This window comes from Camponotus vicinus, unplaced genomic scaffold (assembly GCF_025532165.1).
Source record: "Camponotus vicinus isolate PSW18456_S1 unplaced genomic scaffold, iyCamVici1.0 SCAF_1, whole genome shotgun sequence".
In the NCBI taxonomy this organism is placed as follows: domain Eukaryota; kingdom Metazoa; phylum Arthropoda; class Insecta; order Hymenoptera; family Formicidae; genus Camponotus; species Camponotus vicinus.
Genome location: NW_028141945.1, coordinates 23,633,056 through 23,653,162, shown reverse-complemented (window position 1 = coordinate 23,653,162; position 20,107 = coordinate 23,633,056). Strand labels below are relative to the sequence as shown.

General features: G+C 35.2%; 2 protein-coding genes across 9 annotated transcripts; one reads left to right on the top strand and one right to left on the bottom strand.

The window, feature by feature from the left end:
- Positions 1-4,395: 4,395 nt before the first annotated feature.
- Positions 4,396-15,589, bottom strand: LOC145959733 (uncharacterized). Of its 5 annotated transcripts, none has more exons than XR_014435155.1 (9): positions 15,204-15,589; positions 14,802-15,016; positions 14,500-14,702; positions 14,364-14,420; positions 14,170-14,274; positions 14,077-14,109; positions 12,024-12,143; positions 11,690-11,898; positions 11,514-11,611 (listed from the first exon to the last, which is right to left on the bottom strand). XR_014435155.1 is itself a non-coding variant. In XM_083078851.1 (8 exons), exons 2-8 carry the CDS (start codon positions 14,995-14,997, stop codon positions 5,040-5,042), a joined length of 1,278 nt encoding a protein of 425 aa, XP_082934977.1. In that variant the 5' UTR covers positions 14,998-15,016; positions 15,204-15,589; the 3' UTR covers positions 4,396-5,039. The 5 variants fall into 5 exon arrangements, 3 of the variants coding, with proteins under 3 accessions (XP_082934977.1, XP_082934978.1, XP_082934979.1); XR_014435156.1 differs by having other exon boundaries at positions 11,517-11,566; XM_083078851.1 differs by lacking the exons at positions 11,514-11,611; positions 11,690-11,898; positions 12,024-12,143 and adding exons at positions 4,396-5,503; positions 5,588-5,807.
- On the top strand, positions 11,636-19,365 carry LOC145959732 (uncharacterized). Of its 4 annotated transcripts, none has more exons than XM_083078848.1 (5): positions 11,636-12,598; positions 12,674-15,831; positions 16,070-16,321; positions 16,412-16,525; positions 16,618-19,365. In XM_083078848.1, the coding sequence occupies exons 3-5, from the start codon at positions 16,138-16,140 to the stop codon at positions 19,263-19,265; spliced, it is 2,946 nt and encodes a 981-aa protein (XP_082934974.1). In that variant the 5' UTR covers positions 11,636-12,598; positions 12,674-15,831; positions 16,070-16,137; the 3' UTR covers positions 19,266-19,365. The 4 variants fall into 4 exon arrangements, with proteins under 4 accessions (XP_082934974.1, XP_082934973.1, XP_082934976.1 ...); XM_083078850.1 differs by having other exon boundaries at positions 11,637-15,831; positions 16,618-18,051; positions 18,313-19,365; XM_083078849.1 differs by having other exon boundaries at positions 11,637-15,831; positions 16,618-18,132; positions 18,313-19,365.
- Positions 19,366-20,107: the final 742 nt, after the last annotated feature.

Below are 20,107 nucleotides of genomic sequence, written 5' to 3'. Positions count from 1 at the left end.
GTATCCTATAATATTCATAATGCCATTCATCTTCCAAGTGATGCAATGAAGTTTGGACCATTAGACACATTCAGTTGTTTTCCTTTTGAAAATTATCTAAAGAATATCAAACATTTATTACGAAAAAGTAATAAACCATTGTCACAATTACGTAAACGATTAGATGAAATGGCAAATTTTAATGTCACAAAAGTAGAAATTAATTCAAATGATTTATTTCCGTTACTATTAAATTCAAATAAAAAACAGCTACCTATGGGTGTTTCTGCGTCCCATGATGAAATAAAATTTAAAAATTTTACATTATCATGTAAACGAAACTCAGATTGCTGTTGTTACTTAAGCGATGGATCCATTTGTAGTGTTTGTTATATCGGTAAAAAAAATAATCATCCTGTAATCCTCGGAATTACTTTGAAAGATCCACAGTTTTTATCTAATTATCCCTGTAATTCATTAGACCTAAAAATCTGTTGTGGTAATAAATGGTCAAAATTAAAAGAATTTAAAGCCACTGAAATTACTAACAAAGCTGTTAGATTATTTTTTGGAGATACTAACTATTTTTTCCCTATGCTTCATACAAGTAAATGACGTCAGTTTACAAGTAATCACATTTTTTCTTATTGAAAATTGTAATAAAAGTAGTATTTGTATATAATATTATATATAATCTAATTAAACATTATTTTACATTCAGATATGTATTTCGTTGCTTTTTGAAACGACTGGTGTGCTACTGTACCAGCATGTTGGTTAAATATAAAGATCAAGAAATTAAGATGGCCACCGAAAAATAATAATGTCACCATTGAATGTAAAAAAGCATCAGAACCAAAAGAAAATTGGAACACAATAAAGTACAACAGACTATTAGGACCGTTTGGTAAATTCAATTAATGATAAGTAACTGGTTATCTTAAACATTTTTTACTGTGATTATTATTAAAATTATTTTATTCAAGGTACTTATAATGAAGCCAGAGCTGTAGAAATTTCAGTAGTAGATATTTCTACTAACGATGAAGAGGCACTGGTAGACATTATTAGTAACTCTCAGAAACTTCCAAAGAAACGTATTATTAAAAAACCGGCATATTTACATTCATCTACTGACGAGAAAGATAATGATGACGAATCGATACGTAAGTATTAGTTTATATTTTCTCCAACAACACAATACTAATAAAATTAAAGTTTATAATGTTTATATAACAGTCAAAAATAGTATTAAGACGAATGCTGCGCCTGTAATAGCGGATCCACCAAAAACCTATAAATCGCATGTTAATAACAAAAAAATAGAAACTTCAACAGGAACAAAAAAAAAGGTACAAATAATTCTTTATATTTAATATAACTTCATTATACTTAAAAATGTATATAAATTAAAAGATAATTCCCTAATTAAAAAGAATTCTTAATATTAATTCTTAATATTTATAAAAAAAGTTTCAATTTACATATAAATTTAATAAGTTTTTAAGATAATAGTTTCGTTTTGATTTAGTTTCTTGTACGATTTTTGATTGAGACGCTACATTAATATTAATATTATACAGAAAATACAAAATAATTGTCTTGTTGTATTAGTTTATCTTAATCTTTTAGTATTAATTTTTTATATCAAAATTGATCATTTCTTTGTGTATTCCCTAAATTGTGAAGCTTTTATTGATGTCTTTAACATTTTTGTTCTAATTATTTTAATAGATTTAACAAAGTCTTGCAGCTATGAAAATGCTCAAAAAGATAAGCAAAATAATGATAACAACAATAATGATTTTTCTAATGAATCATTTGAAAATGATGAATCATTACCCTTGGATTATGGAGATTATTTGGCAGATTATTCTTTCAAACCAATAAAAGAAATAAAAACAACTGTTAAACCTGTTCATGAACATATTGACAAAAATTTGAAATTTCAAGAACATGTAAACATGAAAGAAAATTTACAATTGAAAAATGTTGGTAAGTTTCGAAAAAAAAACATAGAACATAAATTTACTCTATTATTATGTAACATTTGTTCAGAATATCCAATTTTTTTCTTTAGATTCACATCGCTCACATAATCAAGATCTGTCAATTTTACATAATAAGCCTAAAATTCTCAGTGTAATTAATACAAGTAAGTTTTGTTGTGCATTCACAGCATGTACTGCATAAAAAAGTTTTAATTACAAATATTAATTTTTAATTTATTTTAAATATGCTTTATAAAAGCATTATTTCAATATTATTTCAAGAATGTTGATTAAGATCTAATTAAAAAATTGTAAAAATAGTTGAGTACAGAAATTTTTTATTTACTACGCTGTTTGAAGTTGATTTGAAAAAATTCAAACATTAGTTCTTTTTATTTAAATTTAATTTTTATTTTATTAACAATAAACTGAACTTTTCATTAAACCATTATTTTATAAAAGATTTAATCGAATTCTAAATTATAAATGTGATATTATATGTATGTATAAGCGAAATTATATTATTTATCTTAAGTTAATGAATCTTATTGTTTTGGTTTAAATAGATATACCAATAGGAATTGCAACATCTGCACAAAAAGAACAGGAAGAAACTCATTTTCAAGATTCTAATTTTTCTGACAATGAGCAAATATGTACTAATGCTTTAATTAATGATGATACAAAGGAGTCCTCTACGCGTCAACATCATACGTACTGTTGTAGTAAGTACAGTACAGTAAATAAGCTTGCTATACTGAATAAATACATTTTTAAATACATTTTTTAAATAAATACATTTATAGAGCTAAATACATTTTTTACTCAATTTTTTGGTAACTTTTTGAGAGAAGGAAAAATGGTTTAAATTTAATTGAGTTGTATAAATTCAATTAAAATATAATAATGTCAACTGACTAACATTACGTTTCTTTTTGCAGAAGCATGTCGTCATAATCTACAAGTTATTTTGCATAAGATAAATACAATTGATATGCATTTAGTAGATTTTTATGATAATGAATCCCAGCGAAATAATGAAAATAACACAGGCCCACAAAAAAAAAAGTTTGCAGTACTTTTGACCAGACATACTTTTTCTTTCGTATTTTTTGACGCTGAATCCGAATCTGCAATAAAAATGTAGCCTTCTCCTGCATATTTTTAACTTTCCTTAGAAAAACCCCATTTTTTACGTTTTTTTCGTGGTTTTTTAAATTAAAAAAAAATGGAAGAAAGATACGATTAATTTGACTTCAGAATTGAATTCTACGGTAAAAAATACATCAAAAACCATGTCTTGAATATTTTTTTAATGAGATTTCAACCCCTCATACGGCGTTGAAAAGGCTAAAGAACCAGAAAAAGCCAACATTCATTCCAAATTTGATTAAAACGCGATTAAAATTTGATTCTACAACTTTGAAAGAGTTTATAGGCATTGTAAATACTACTCTGGGGATTTTTGAGGTCGCTGATCATGAATTTGATGTCAGATTTTTTAAAAGACCACTCCCAGGAGACGTTAGTGGATAGCATACGGGATAAATTAATTGGTTTTTGATAGTACCACTATTGAGTACTAATACTTGTTTGAGATATCATAATACGTCTCGAATACAAGTGACAATTGTGATTGGGCTTCTTTCACCCCAACTTGAGCTTCAGATTAAACTAACACTTTATGTTTAAGATGGCAAAGATCTATTCCTATCGGTTATGCTGATAAAAATCGAGCAGAAGAATATTTAGATTTACTTAAAACTTATTTTTCAAATAAAGAATTGTATTCGGTAAAACATATTTCAGAAAGAGAGAGAGAGAGAGAGAGGGGGAGAAAGAGAGAGAGAAAGCGTTGACACCTAGTATCCGTCACCTCGCCACTGAAATTCAGATTTGTTAGCAAGTATTGCATTATCTCAATTACAGTATCATTAAAAGTATGAGACACTTTCTTGAAATTAGCTGAAAATACTATACCGGGGTTTATTAGCGTCGCTGATCATGAATTTCAAATCCAATTCACAATTAACAGTCCAAATAAACCTTGTTTTCATGAACCATGTTATGGAAAACCGCCAAAATAGTATTTGAAACATCGATTTTCAGAAAAACCAATTAATTTATCTCGTATGCTATCCACTAACGTCTCCTGGGAGTGGTCTTTTAAAAAATCTGACGTCAAATTCATGATCAGCGACCTCAAAAATCCCCAGAGTAGTATTTATAATGCCTATAAACTCTTTCAAAGTTGTAGAATCAAATTTTAATCGCGTTTTAATCAAATTTGGAATGAATGTTGGCTTTTTCTGGTTCTTTAGCCTTTTCAACGCCGTATGAGGGGTTGAAATCTCATTAAAAAAATATTCAAGACATGGTTTTTGATGTATTTTTTACCGTAGAATTCAATTCTGAAGTCAAATTAATCGTATCTTTCTTCCATTTCTTTTAATTTTAAAAAACCAAGAAAAAAACGTAAAAAATGGGGTTTTTCTAAGGAAAGTTAAAAGTATGCAGGAGAAGGCTACATTTTTATTGCAGATTCGGATTCAACGTCAAAAAATACGAAAGAAAAAGTATGTCTGGTCAAAAGTACTGCAAACTTTTTTTTTTGTGGGCCTGTGTAATCTATTACCACAGTTTCCGATTGTTACAGTTCAAGAATTAGAAAATTTTAATAAATTATTAAGGGAAGATGCAATAGCCCTGGCGAAAATAAGAAACTTTATAAAGCGTTAACAACCGTTGAGTGAGGGTTTTCTGAGAGTTTATATGCTTTTCAAACTTTGTAAGAGCACTTACATAACGCTGTTGGGTTTTGAATGCTTATCAAACGCTGCAGTGTTGCAATTTTTGTTCTACAAACTCTTTATACATATAATGTTACATGAAAGTTTTGCAATGCTGAGGTAACATTTTTCAGAGTACGTTCAGTAAACGTTGATACATCTTCGTGTACAGAGTTTACTCAGACTTTTCAAACGTTTACGTTTACGCTATAACGTACAAACATCTTTTAAACGCTGCAGTGTTGCAATTTTTGTTCTACAAACTCTTTAGTAATCGTTTTTAAACTCTCGACGAACTTCCACAAACGTTCATGTAAACGCCAAACAAACGTCTCATTTTTGCCAGGGTAGTAGTTTCATCAGAAAGATGTCTGTTGTCAGAATTATGTATATTAGTCCTTACAACTGTATATTTTTGGTTCGCTATCTCTTCTGAAATATTTTGATTTTCAGTATTTCGATCCTTGTCTTTTGACAACACATCACTAGAAGGGCCTTTATCATTATCACCATTGTTTTTATTTGTAATGTTATCTAAAGAGCTGCCTTGAACACTATCAGTTTCACTGACAGAACCAGCAGAACGTTTAGATGATTTTTTCTTTTTTTTCTTTTCAGGATCTCTTTTTAGGTCAGCAATTTTTTTAGCAGCATACGTATTAAATTTTAATAAATCTATGTCAAATTGTTCGACCTGTTTTTTATCTGGTTTATATATTGCTTCCATCCAGTAGCAATAAAAATCTATAAAATTATTTATAAAATATTTTATTAAATGTAAACATATTATTTCAAAAGTGTTTCGCTAAGAGATAATATTAAATTTACCTGCACAAACACTGTACTTAATTTCGTCTAGTTTTGAGCACGTTTTTTTGCCTACAGCTGACGCATTACTTGTGAAGCCTGTCCTGGTACCTGTCATTAGCTCTTCTATATCAAATACTAATATTAAAAGATTACCTGCGCATTGACTAGGCGTTTTGGAATTAGTTAGAAAAGCTGAATAACTTTTTTCAGGTACGAAAATATTTTTACCGAGATGTATCTATAAAAAAAGTAAAATCAATATTAGGTATTAAAACGATAACAATGAATAACGAAAATAAATAAATAAATAAATATATATTGTTACGTCCCTGGTTCGGATCGCGGTCGAGTCCGTCGTGGAACGAGAAGAAGTCTGTTGTCAAGAGGTTGTTGACAGCGGCGGCTGTCATTTGAGTCTGGAGCCAGCTGTCAGGCTGTGTGGACGCGTTTCTCTTACGAGTCGATCCGTGTTATCATTATTGTGTATTTACGTTCTGAGTTACCGTTTGTGTTGTAATTGTGCAGTGCATTAAAGTTCATTAGTTTCCTTAAGTGCTTGTTTATTTAGCGCGTCCCGCGAGCGGCCGATCTCTTTACCGCGCGACTTCGATATCTATCGAAGTCCCCGCCTCGGGCGTAACATTTTGGGGGCTCGTCCGGGATCGACGGGATACTGAAGGATCAATCGGGACGTGATTTTGCCAACTTTGTGAGGACGCTAAATTTAGAATGTCGACGACAAACATCGGGCAACAGGATCCCACGGGCGTCTCTACACGAAAGAGGATACGAGCCGCGACTCCCAGCCCGTCGGCAGAGACGATCACTCTTCAGGCGGCGATGCGAGAGATCCGGGAGCTGCGAGAGGAACGCTTGCAGATGCGAGCCGAATTTGAGGCGCAGCTCCGGGAGCGAGACAGCGAGCTCCGACGTCTGGAGGGGAGATTACGACAGGACCAACAGCTAAGTCCTTCTAATAATAGTCCGCGATTAGAAAATTCGAATCTCGGCTTGGGCCTAAAATTAAAAACCGATAATTATGACGGGAGTGTCCCCTTGCGTGAGTTTCTCACTCAATTCGTTTTGATAGCGCGGGCAAATAACTGGAGCGATTCTCAGAAAACCGTGGCCTTGGCTGCTTGTTTGAGGGGAAAGGCACGTTCAATTTTGGATGGGATTTTTGAAATAGAGAATCTGAAATTCGACGAGCTGAAATCAAAGTTAGAGTTGCGTTTCGGGGAGGGGCATTTGGCCCAGACTTACTATACCCAGTTTACCAACAGAAAACAAAAGAGTTCGGAGGATTTGGCCACTTTGGGTGCAGATCTGGAGAGGCTTTCGCGTCTTGCTTACCCTGAGTGTTCTCACGAAGTGAGGGATAAGATCGCTTGTGCCCAGTTTATAGCTGCGCTATCGGACGGTTTCCTGAGAAGAACTCTTCAGTTAGAGAATATCACTTCTTTAAAAATCGCGGTGGAAAGAGCGATGGCTGTAAAGGTCATTCAGGAGAATAGTTTTACGAGGAATAAATTCAATCAATTCAATCAAAGTAACGAAAACGATAAATTTAACAATAAACTTAACAAAATTAACAAATTTAGCAAGAATAATAGATTTAACGGGCAGAGTGAGGAGAATAAAAAGAAGGAAGGGGAAGGAAATAAAGAAAGGTTTTCAAATTATAAAGACAAAAAGAGTAAATTCCATCTACAGAAGAAAGAGTGTTGGCAGTGTGGCGCGGAGGGGCACTTCCGGTCAGAATGCCCGTCTTTGACGGGAAACAAGGTTTAGTCGAACTTTATGGGGCAGGTTCGACTAAAATGGCCAATGCCCCAGAAATTGAACAATGTTTTAGGATAAGTAGACCTAAGAAAAGCTCTTTTGTTTACAAAGGTTTTCTTGATTGGAAGAATTGCTTATTTAAAATAGACACGGGCTCCGACGTTTCTGTTGCAAGTGAGAGAATGATTAAGGGGCCGAAGCGTCGTTTTGAGGTCAAAAATTGTTTCCTTAAATATCCGACTGGAGAGACCATTCCAGTCAAATATAAGGTTATCGTTGAGATCGAATTAGGGAAGTATCGTTTGGAAATCCCGATGTTGGTGGCAAACATTTCTGACGAATGTATATTAGGGTCGGATTTTCTTGAGAAGTTGGGACTAGATAGGGTCTTCGAGTCAGAATTCGGGAAACCCCAGAAAAGGGATGAAATGGAATTTCCTTGTTTCCGAATTTCAGAAGGAAAAGTCCCCCTTTCTCTGCAAATGTTTTTCGAAGAAAACTCTAAAAATCTGTCTTGTTTTCAGAAAGATATTTTCGCCGATTTCCTAGTGGAGTTTCAGGATGTGTTCTCAGAAAATTTAATCGCAGGGAATTGTGAGATTTTGGAGCATTCGATTAACGTGGGAGATTCGGAACCTATAAAGCAGGCTCCTCGAAGAATCCCGTTACACCTTAGGGAGGAGGTCGAGCGTATCATCCAAGAGATGAGGCAACGGGGAGTCATTGAAGAATCTCGGAGCCCATGGATGTCCCCTGTGGTCTTGGTGAGAAAAAAGGATGGCTCGCTTAGATTCTGCGTAGATTACAGGAAGTTGAATGCGGTTACGGTAAAAGACTCATATCCTTTGCCTCGTATTGAAGATATTCTAGATCAATTATCAGGGAATTCTTGGTTCTCCACTCTTGATTTAAAGAATGGGTATTGGCAAACGAAGGTAAGCCCGGAGGACAAGGAAAAGACGGCTTTTTCTATAGGTAATGGGTTGTGGCAGTTTAGGGTCATGCCTTTCGGCCTTTGCAATGCTCCAGCAACTTTTGAGCGGCTGATGGAGAAAGTTTTACGAGATCTCCTATCGAAAGTTTGTTTGGTTTATCTAGATGATGTTATTGTTTTTGGCAGGACATTTGAAGAGGAGATGTCTAATCTTAGAAAGGTTTTTCTTCGCTTGCGTTCGGCAAATTTGAAAATTAATCCCCAAAAATGTTCTCTGTTTGGAAGGGAAGTGAAATATTTGGGACATATCGTCTCTGAGCAAGGAATTTCCACGGATCCTGAGAAAATCTCCGCTGTAAAGGATTGGCCGATTCCTCAGAATAGGAAGCAGCTTCGTAGTTTTCTTGGGTTTTGTTCCTATTACAGGAAGTTTATTAAAGGTTTCTCGTTAATGGCTAAACCTTTGTTTTCCCTTACGGAGCATCAGGTAAAATTCGAATGGTCTTCTTCTTGCCAAAAAGCATTTCAAGAATTAAAGCAGAAGTTGATTTCTTCACCGATCTTATCCTTTCCCAAGGAGCAAGGACAATTTATCTTAGATACGGATGCTTCCAATCACGGTGTAGGGGCGGTCCTGTCACAAGTCCAAGACGGCGCAGGAAAGGTTATTGCTTACTATAGTCGAGTGTTAAATAAAGCTGAAAGGAATTATTGTATTACACGACGAGAATTGTTGGCTATTGTGGCCTCTTTAAAATCTTTCCACCATTATTTGTATGGGAGAAAGTTCAAGATTCGGACGGATCATATTTCCCTTAAATGGTTGATGTCTTTCAGAGATTTGGAAGGGCAACTAGCTCGGTGGTTGGAAAGATTACAGCAATACGAGTTTGAGATAGTCCATCGTAAGGGTCATCTTCACCAGAATGCTGATGGATTGTCAAGGCGCCCTTGTTCTATATTCGGTTGTTCGTATTGCGCGAAGGTGGAATTGAAGGAAAGTTCTTTTGCTCGAATAATTTTGGGAAGCGAGGATCTTGAGGAGTGGCGGAGAAGGCAAGAAGGGGATCCTACCATTGTTTTGTTTTTGCGAGGAAAAGAACTTAGAGTACGCCCCAGTTGGCAGGAGGTAAAACATGACGTTTCTGCGAAAATTTATTGGACTTATTGGGATGCGTTAATTTTAAGGGAGGGAGTCTTATTCAAGAAATGGGAGTCTCCGAATTTCAAATCTGAGATTTTTTCAGATAGTCGTTCCCAGGAATTTCATCAAACAGATTATGGAGGAGGCTCATGATTCCGTTTCTGGAGGCCATTTTGGAGTGAACAAAACATTGGGGAAAATCCGTAGACGGTTTTATTGGGCTACTTGTAAGAATGATGTGGAAGATTGGTGTCGTTCCTGCGGAGTCTGCGTGGCGAAGAAAGGCCCATCGGGTAAGGGGAGATCTCCTTTGCAAGTTTACGATTCGGGTTCTCCTTTCGAGAGAGTTCAGATGGATATACTGGGCCCTCTTCCGATGACTGCAGCAGGAAATCGCTATTTACTACTGGTCATCGATTGTTTCACTAAATGGGTTGAAGCCTTCCCTTTGAAGAATATTAGAGCTTCTACAATAGCGGATGTTTTTGTGAAGCAGTTTATTTCCCGCCACGGAGTCCCCTTAGAAGTCCACACAGATCAAGGGAAAAATTTCGAATCGAATATTTTTCAGGGAATAATGCACCTTTTGGGAATTAAGAAAACTAGGACGACTGCTTTGCATCCACAATCAGATGGTCAGATCGGGCGTCATCATCAAACAATTTTGAATTATTTGGCTAAATTTGTTGCGGAGGATCAGAAGGACTGGGATAATTGGGTTCCCATGTATTTGTTAGCTTATCGTTCTTCCAAGCATGAGGCGACGGGGGCCTCTCCTGCGGAACTTTGTTTCGCACGCGATTTACGGTTGCCTTTGGATTTATTACGGGGAAGCCCTCCAGAGAGGGGGGAGGAGGGTTCTTCTGAAGGCTACGATTCTTCTGAAGGCTACGTTCCTTCTGAAGGCTACGTTCAAAGACTGAAGAAGAGATTAAATGACGTACATAGTGAAGCTAGGCGGCATCTGAATCTTCAATCTCTTCGTTCCAAAATTCGTTATGATCAAAGGGCTAGGAAAGTTAATTTTAATATTGGTCAAAAGGTTTGGTTCTATAATCCTCGTAGGGTAAAGGGAAAATCTCCTAAATTGCAAAGTAATTGGGAGGGACCTTATGAAATAGTTAGAAAGCTTAGTGATGTTGTCTTTGGAATAAGGAAGTCGAATAGACACAGATGTAAGGTGATTCATTCCGATAGGTTGGCCCCTTTTCATGAACGAAGTTTTGGGAGGAGTTTTCGGGAGCCCGCTATTTAATAAGAATTAATTTTAGAAAAGCTAAGTTTTCTGCTCTTTTTTTTAAAAATTCTTTCAGAAGCTCGACAAAGAAGGTGAAATAAAAGTGAAAGTTGAAGAAACTGAAGTTTGAGCGGAACCGAAAGGGATCTAAGCTGCCTCACCCACGGTTTTTGACCCGTGGTTTTCCCGTGGGTCTTCGGGCGAATGCCGAGGCAGGGGCCTGAGGAGTTCTCTTGGGAGAACGGAGGGTCCACGGGAAGATACCCCCCTCTTGCCTGAAGATTTTTCTCTAAGGAGAGAATCAGTGAAGTCGTTGGAATCTGTGAAGTCGTTTGATCCCAAGAAGACGTGTGGTTCGGTAACCTGCAACAGCAGTTCAGGGAGAACATGGAGGCACGTCGGGAGCTGAAATACGACGAGATTCCTTTGAAGACTTACCACAGCGTGATTGTCGGGACGACAATCTTTCGAGAGGGGAGCAAGTGTTACGTCCCTGGTTCGGGTCGCGGTCGAGTCCGTCGTGGAACGAGAAGAAGTCCGTTGTCAAGAGGTTGTTGACAGCGGCGGCTGTCATTTGAGTCTGGAGCCAGCTGTCAGGCTGTGTGGACGCGTTTCTCTTACGAGTCGATCCGTGTTATCATTATTGTGTATTTACGTTCTGAGTTACCGTTTGTGTTGTAATTGTGCAGTGCATTAAAGTTCATTAGTTTCCTTAAGTGCTTGTTTATTTAGCGCGTCCCGCGAGCGGCCGATCTCTTTACCGCGCGACTTCGATATCTATCGAAGTCCCCGCCTCGGGCGTAACAATATATATATATATATATACATATATATAGATAATACTAACTCTGTTGATGCCATCGGTTGTTCTTAGTATTCCTATTTTCGGATAATTATCTCCTGTTGAAATAGAATTCTTTGCATTTAGAAACTCTTCAACTCTATCTAAAAATTTAAATAAATAAGTATATACAATTTTTTTTATGTTAAGTATTTAAATTAAATTAATTAAGTTTTTATTACCATTATACTCCTTGCTTTTTTCTATGACAGTTTGTTGTAAATCCATATTGAGGTCACTTAAAGTTTTAATATATTTATCTTTTTCATGAAGCTTAAGACGATAATGTTTCAAATTTGAACTTAACTCGTTGTTTTCTTCTTCTAATTCTGCAACCTTTTTTTAGACTCTTTATTTCTTTTTGCATCACTGCAACTTTTGCAGTACTGTACTGCCCTTGCAAAAAATTTAATTTATTTACTTTTAAAAAAACGATGTACACTATATTACATGATTTAATTATTATTTAATTATTTAATTATTATATCTATATATCTATATATAGAATATGTTTACCTTTGATTCGCAATAACTATTATTTTCTTTGTTTTCAAGGCATTTAGAGGTCGATTCAGAGGCATTATCCATATTATCATTAGGAACAGTACGTATTTCAGTTGCACGACTTGGCGTTTGCTATAAATATGCAAGTAAATATTTTAAATTAAAAAAGGTCAATACTTTTCAAAATTTTCAAGAAACATGAAAAGATTAATATAATATTGTTACGCCCGAGGCGGGGACTTCGATAGATATCGAAGTCGCGCGGTAAAGAGATCGGCCGCTCGCGGGACGCGCTAAATAAACAAGCACTTAAGGAAACTAATGAACTTTAATGCACTGCACAATTACAACACAAACGGTAACTCAGAACGTAAATACACAATAATGATAACACGGATCGACTCGTAAGAGAAACGCGTCCACACAGCCTGACAGCTGGCTCCAGACTCAAATGACAGCCGCCGCTGTCAACAACCTCTTGACAACGGACTTCTTCTCGTTCCACGACGGACTCGACCGCGACCCGAACCAGGGACGTAACACTTGCTCCCCTCTCGAAAGATTGTCGTCCCGACAATCACGTTGTGGTAAGTCTTCAAAGGAATCTCGTCGTATTTCAGCTCCCGACGTGCCTCCATGTTCTCCCTGAACTGCTGTTGCAGGTTACCGAACCACACGTCTTCTTGGGATCAAACGACTTCACAGATTCCAACGACTTCACTGATTCTCTCCTTAGAGAAAAATCTTCAGGCAAGAGGGGGGTATCTTCCCGTGGACCCTCCGTTCTCCCAAGAGAACTCCTCAGGCCCCTGCCTCGGCATTCGCCCGAAGACCCACGGGAAAACCACGGGTCAAAAACCGTGGGTGAGGCAGTCTTCGTCCTCTAATGTTTAAATAATTCCTTTTATTTTTCTTTCTGACTTCCTCTCCTTTCTTCCTTAATCTTTCTTGTCAAGTTCGGAATTGTTTCCAAAATTTCTTTTCCTTAAACAACAAAAATAATTAAACGAGTAAAAAGCACCAAACTCTTTTATCCAAAACTTTCTTTTCGGGCCTCGGATGTAGAACCATTCCCTAATCAAAATAAATCCGGGAGTCCCTCCCACAACACTTCAAGGATTAGTCTACCAATTAGAATTCATTCAGAAGACAATAAGAATAAAAACAACCATTATTAAAACAAGCACTGGAAATTACGAATATTGCCATCCAGGCATTCTAATGAAAGAATTAATCCCCTATTCAAGATACATCCGGGCCCGCCCCTTTTTTACACACACTGGCTGCAAATAAATTTTCATTAACACAGTTTCAACAAAGTTTTAAAACACTTCTTTTATTAATAATTTTATTTTCCACGGCAAAATTCATTCTTTTTTTTTAAAGAAAAACTTTTTTTAAAGGAAACACTTTTAACATAACGTTTTTTTAAAAAAAAAAACAAATTACGTGTGCAGATCTGACTGCGTGCGATTTATTAGCCGCATTTTTAAAATATTGGAGCGACTTAGCTGGATCGTTTGCCTCCTCTCCTCCCTTTCTCGGAGCATTTCGCCACAGCTGCTCCGTATACTCCGTCCGCTGCCGCATTCGTCCTTCACGGAGCGTTGCCATTTTTAACGCCAGGATGTTCTTTTTATTCTCGGGATTCTCAGATCCTTTCACTCCCGGGATTCTGGTATCCCGGACGAGCCCCCAAAAATGTTACGCCCGAGGCGGGGACTTCGATAGATATCGAAGTCGCGCGGTAAAGAGATCGGCCGCTCGCGGGACGCGCTAAATAAACAAGCACTTAAGGAAACTAATGAACTTTAATGCACTGCACAATTACAACACAAACGGTAACTCAGAACGTAAATACACAATAATGATAACACGGATCGACTCGTAAGAGAAACGCGTCCACACAGCCTGACAGCTGGCTCCAGACTCAAATGACAGCCGCCGCTGTCAACAACCTCTTGACAACGGACTTCTTCTCGTTCCACGACGGACTCGACCGCGACCCGAACCAGGGACGTAACAATATACTTTTAATATTCTATGAATATAAAATAAATATTACCATATGTCGAGTAATATCTTTTGAAACAGGCTCCTGAAAAATGAAATATTATTTATAATGATCGCAAAATGTAAAAGAGAATATAATTGTTACCGTAGGCCTGCATCGGTTTTCGTTGTCTATCCTTCCAATGTATTTAGAGGAACTGTCGTTGACTGTTGATGAATCAATAGATTTGTCAATAGTACTTGAAGTTTGCTACATGAATGAAAATATTTTCAAATCGATTGAACTTTTAAAAAAATAAAATTTCAAATAAATTTCAAAAATATATTGTGTATATATACCTTATTATTTTCAAGTAGTGAGATTTTCCTTTTTGCTAGACCCTTTAATCTCTTTGCCTTAATTAAAAAAAAAACAATTTATTTATGTTAGATTTGTTTGTCAAATGAAAGATTTGTAATGTATATTATATCATACTTCTAATTCATCCGAATTTAATTCAGAATGGCAGGCTCTTTTGAGAATACATTCTTCTTTTTTTTCTGAATCTGAAGCAGATGTTAAAAATTTCGAAGGAACATTGCAAATTCTTTTACTACTACTACGAGTAATGCTAGTATCATCATCTTTTGCTGTACTTTTTGGAGAATTAATTTTTTTTTCAATTTCTTCTCTAGAACCTAAAAATAAATATAAAATTTAACACACTATATATATAACTTATCACACTTCATAAAATACCAGCATTGAATGACAAAAAATATATTATAAATATATACCACCAAAAAATAAAACTTGTATTTTGTATGGTTTTTGTCCTATTTTTTCACATAATACATTGTATTTTTTAGTACTTTTGTGCGTAGATGGATTCAACACCGGCGAAAATAAACTTGTTTTAATAATACGCTTTTTACTGAGTCCATCTCCACTGATTACTTTTACATAAGCAAAATTATACGGATCTTTTTCCATAACGACGATGCAAGATAACCTATATAGTTGAAACAAAAACACGTGTATTAATCACTGCATTATTTATATCATTTATATAGACCAGTGCTCGGAGTTAGTTGCCCTTTTCGGCGTAGCCTCCGATTTCGGCCCGAAAAGGGCAACTAACTCCGAGCACTGATATAGACTATGTAATATGCTCGGTAAAAATGTCATATTATACTCACTAATACGTTATATTCTTATTTCTTATATAAGTAAAAATAAAAGACACGTTTTAACTACACAATTAACACTTTTGCACATGCACACTTTTAGAAAATTTTAACGAACTACAATCTGCCGAACAATCATCGGTATGTGTAGTGTGATTTCCTTTGTTATATTGTTATTTCCAAGATTTCAAAACAAAATTATATCAGCTCCAGTTGCGACTGCGCAATAGCACGTATGTTTTCGCTGCACGGCAGTAGTAGCAAAATAGCACAAAATTTAAATTTTTTGCTCATTATTTGTAGTGTAATAATTAATTATTATTGATAATTTTTTCAATTGCCTAAAAATGTTTTTAACAAATATATGATAAAAAATGTATAATCCAAGTATTCGTGTATTACTTATACAATTACTTATTTAGTAAAAGTGTTTTCTTTTTAATTATAGTTTTTTTAAGTGTCGATAATACAGTTCTTTGATGTTACCCGTTTTTTTTTACATGTATTTGTATTACGTGTTCATGCAGTCTCTATCATGTAGCAATATTTACATCATGAAAATATGCGATTTATTAAACAGTTTTGTTAATTACTTTTTTTTAATCAGTGTATGGAGATACAATTTATGCAAATATTGGTGGTAAGTATAAGACTATATAGTGAAAGAAAAATTGTAATTATTCTGATTTTCATATTAAAATAAAATCATTATTATAAGGTTATGTTAAAATTTTTTATAATCATAATATTTACGATTTAACATGTAAAGAGTAGAAGAAAAAAATATTTTTTATCAAGTTTTTAATTGTTTTACGTATATATAGTATATGACAAAAAAAAATAATGAATTAATTTTATATATATTTAAATTTTTTCAGACCAAAGTTATATTCTATACTTGCTATTTTTATTATTTTCAATTGATTATAATCAATATTGGAACGTCATGAGTGATTCATCTGGGTCAAGTATTATTGAAGATCTTGAGCATTTGCAGCCACCAAAAAGAGCAAAACGCTACAAAGTAGGCTTGTATAAAGATTATGAGAATACTCATAGGAATAGTATACGTGATTTTCGAACTTTGGCTAAATGGGATTTATTTACAAAGCAACCGTCTCATATCACTGGTAAAGAAATCAGATGTATTTTTTTTAGAATATAATTTATACTTATTTAAATCTATGTATCATACATTTATAAATTTTAAAAATTTATAGATTTCAACGTAAGATCAATATGTCAAGAAAATATCAGTGAGCGGTATATTGACAATACACCTAATATGCAATGTGATGAGCAGTCACGTCAACAATATGACATCTTAATGACAGGTAACGTCTGTACATTTAAATTAGTTTTGAATGTAATTTTAATATAAATAAAATCTCTTTAAATGTTCTCTATGTTTCACATATTTTTGCAGATAATTTTATAATTAATGAAAATAATGATTCGGAATTCAATAATGATAGGACAAGTATTAGCTCATTATCATCAGTATCAACAAGAAGTACAAGTAATAATAATAGAATTATCAGTGAACTAGATGATTCTAGCGATAGTGATGATGGCGATGATGCAGATGATGGCGAACATCCATTTTATGATACTGTCATGTTTGAAAAAAGTAATAAGACAGTTAAAGATGTCATGACAATGCTTACAGGAATACATATTCGACATACAATAACAGATGAATGCAAGCTAAGTATAACAGAAATGATAAAAATATTAGCAGGACCTGATTTTTATCATTTAAATATATCAAAGTATAGATTTAGAGAGATGTTTGATCCTCCAGACGAAGAGATAATGTTTCACTATTATTGTGATAAATGTTATAAATCTATTCTGTATTCAACATCAAAAAAACAGTTTAAACGTACCACAGTAGTTTGTTCTCGGTGCAGTGTGCAATTTGTACTAACTTTAAAATCAACAAATTATTTTATAATACTTGACTTGAAATATCAGTTGTCTTTGTTATTTAAAAATTCATCTATCAAAAAAGAAATTTTAACTTACATGAATCAAATAAAAGAAAAACGTTGCAACCCTGAAAGATCAAAAAATATTTGTGATATACATGATGGTGAATTATCAGAAGAAATTAATAGTTCTGAAGATTTTTATTTCACTTACAACGTCGGAAATGATGGTGCACCTTTGTCAAGTAGTGGTAAACAAGGAGGTTGGCCTCTTGGAGCAGTGCCAAATTTTTTATCTCCAAAATTAAGATCAAAGTTTTATATTCTTTGCGGTATGCTTACATGTTCAGAAGAGCCTAAAACTGACTTATTGGCCAATTTATTTTTCGATAAATTTATTGACCAGGTAATAATTTTACATGAAGATGGACTAAAAATAACTAATTTAGACAGTGAAGAAGAAACAATAAAATTTTGTCCAGTATCGTTTGACGTAGACTCCGTTTGCAGACCTATTTTACAAAGTAGACTACAATTTAATGGTCACTACGGTTGTAGCTGGTGTTACCATTTTGGTAATTACGTAAAAAAATTAGGTATTAGATATAAAAATGAAGAAAATGATTCTGATATAAGAACTCATGAAAGTCACAAGCAAGATGTAGCTGCAGTTGAAGAGTCACATAAAAGAGATGTAAGAGGAGTAAAAGGATATAGCTCTTTATTAAGAATACCATTTATAAATATTGTATGGTCATTTTCTTTAGATTATTTACATTGTATTCTTCTTGGCATTGATCAGTATTTGTATAAATTATGGACACAATCTAAATCAAAGTCTCCATTCAAATTAAATAAAAGAAACATCAAGACTATTGACGAACGTTTGTCAAGTATTAGACGATCTCAGGACATTCATCGACATCAAGGCGAGTTTCGAAAAAAATTAAAATGGAAAGGGTCTCAAATAAAATTTTGGATGTTAGATTGCGCTATTCCTTGTTTAAAAGGTGTGCTTCATATTGATGCTTTACGTCACTACGCTTTACTGATAACAACTTTACATACATTACTTAAAACTAATATAACTGAAGAGGATTTGAATAAATGCGAGAGAGATGCTATTACATTTGTTACTTATTTTGAAATATATTATGGAGGCAACAACGTTACCTTTAATGTGCATCTAGTCCAGGATTGGTCTTCTGAAGAGAAGATGCTAGTTACCAAGAACTGGCGCCTATCTACGCTGGGGACATATAGAGCTCCCATCCAGAGATGGATTGACTGGTGCAGAGACAACGGTATTGACCCTGGAAATCCACAAGGTAGGGACTTGGGCAGATCTTTAGCAAATCTTTTCATTACAAAGAAATTTGCTTACAGTACCATCTTAGTCCATAAGTCAGCAGTTACTACTTTCTGCTCTGGGAAGTCGACTTTACCCCTATCATCAGACTTTCTAGTACGCCAAGTCTTAAGAGCAATTTCCCTAGAGAAACCCAAGGAGACGAGAGCAGAGATCTGGGACGTTCAACGGCTACTGGATTGGTTGAGCACAGGAACGCGGAACCTATCCTTTTTTGAGGTTTCGAGAAGAACGGCAGCTTTACTTCTGTCGATTTCAGGACGTCGCATCCATGATCTCACTTTATTAAAGATATCGAGGAACTTCTTAACGAATCTCGGAGATACGATAATTCTATGGCCGGCTTTCGGCTCAAAGACCGATCGAGGGCATTTCAGACAGTCAGGATGGAAGCTATCAAGACACCCGAACATTTGGCTTTGTCCAATCACTTGGATCAGAGCTCTTCTTAAGAAATCAGAGGAGAGACGAGCAAATACAGGATTGGATGAACTTGTTATCACGGTAGCAGGTCCAGTCAAAGCAACGTCTAGGACATCAATTGCTGGATGGGTCCGTTCTGTTTTAAAGGAAGCAGGAATAGATTCTTCTCCGAGAAGTGTTCGAGCGGCAGTAGCTTCCCGTGGCTGGCTGGACGACCTGCCAGTCCAGGACATATTAGACAGAGGAAACTGGAGATGCGTTGAGACCTTCAGAAAACATTATTGCAAAGAGATATCGAGCACGAACCAAAGCAGTTCTAGTCCAATATTTAATAACTTTTCACCAATATAAGAAAAGGAAGAAAAGAAGAGTATTTATTTTTTCCTTTTAAATACCTTTAGGGTCTAGGAGAGATTGCAATAAACAAGAATTATATTATTCGCAATGTATAGATTTATCTACTTCTTTTTCTAACCCTTTCAGCATCACATAGCGTTGAGTTGGTCACCAGCAGATACCAAACACGTCTCTCATAGGGATGCCGTGTATCGGCCGAAGGCACATAATGCAGGTGTTTTGAACTTCAACAAAACACGTATTATGTGCGGAAGCCGATACACGGCATCCCAGCAAGTATCTTGCTGGATGAGAGACACTATGGCCCATATTCTGAATCCGCTTTTATCGATAAAAGTGCTCCTAAAAGCGGTCTGTAGCCAATCAGAAGGCTTATATGCCACTTTTAGAGGCACTTTTATCGATAAAAGAGAATTCAGAATATGGGCCTATGACGAGAGACACAGCTCCCGCTGCGCAGCAGGTGACCCGCGCATGCTCTGTCAGAGCAGGGAGGAGCAGAAGAGGGAGAGTTAAGGCGGATTCTCAATGGCTTCTCATAGGGATGCCGTGTATCGGCTTCCGCACATAATAGGTGCTTTCCATTTACATCAAAACTCAAATAAATCTCACTTCTGTCTTTTTTTAACATGAATGTTGAAGAAAGACAGAAGTGAGATTTATCTGAGTTTTTATGTAAATGGAAAGCACCTAATACGTGTTTTGTTGAAGTTTAAAACACCTGCATGATACATGTGTTTAAAGAAATCAATCGATTAAACATCTAATATAAACTATGGTTCATATTCTGAATCCTCTTTTATTGATAAAAGTGCCTTTAAAAGTGGCTTATAAGC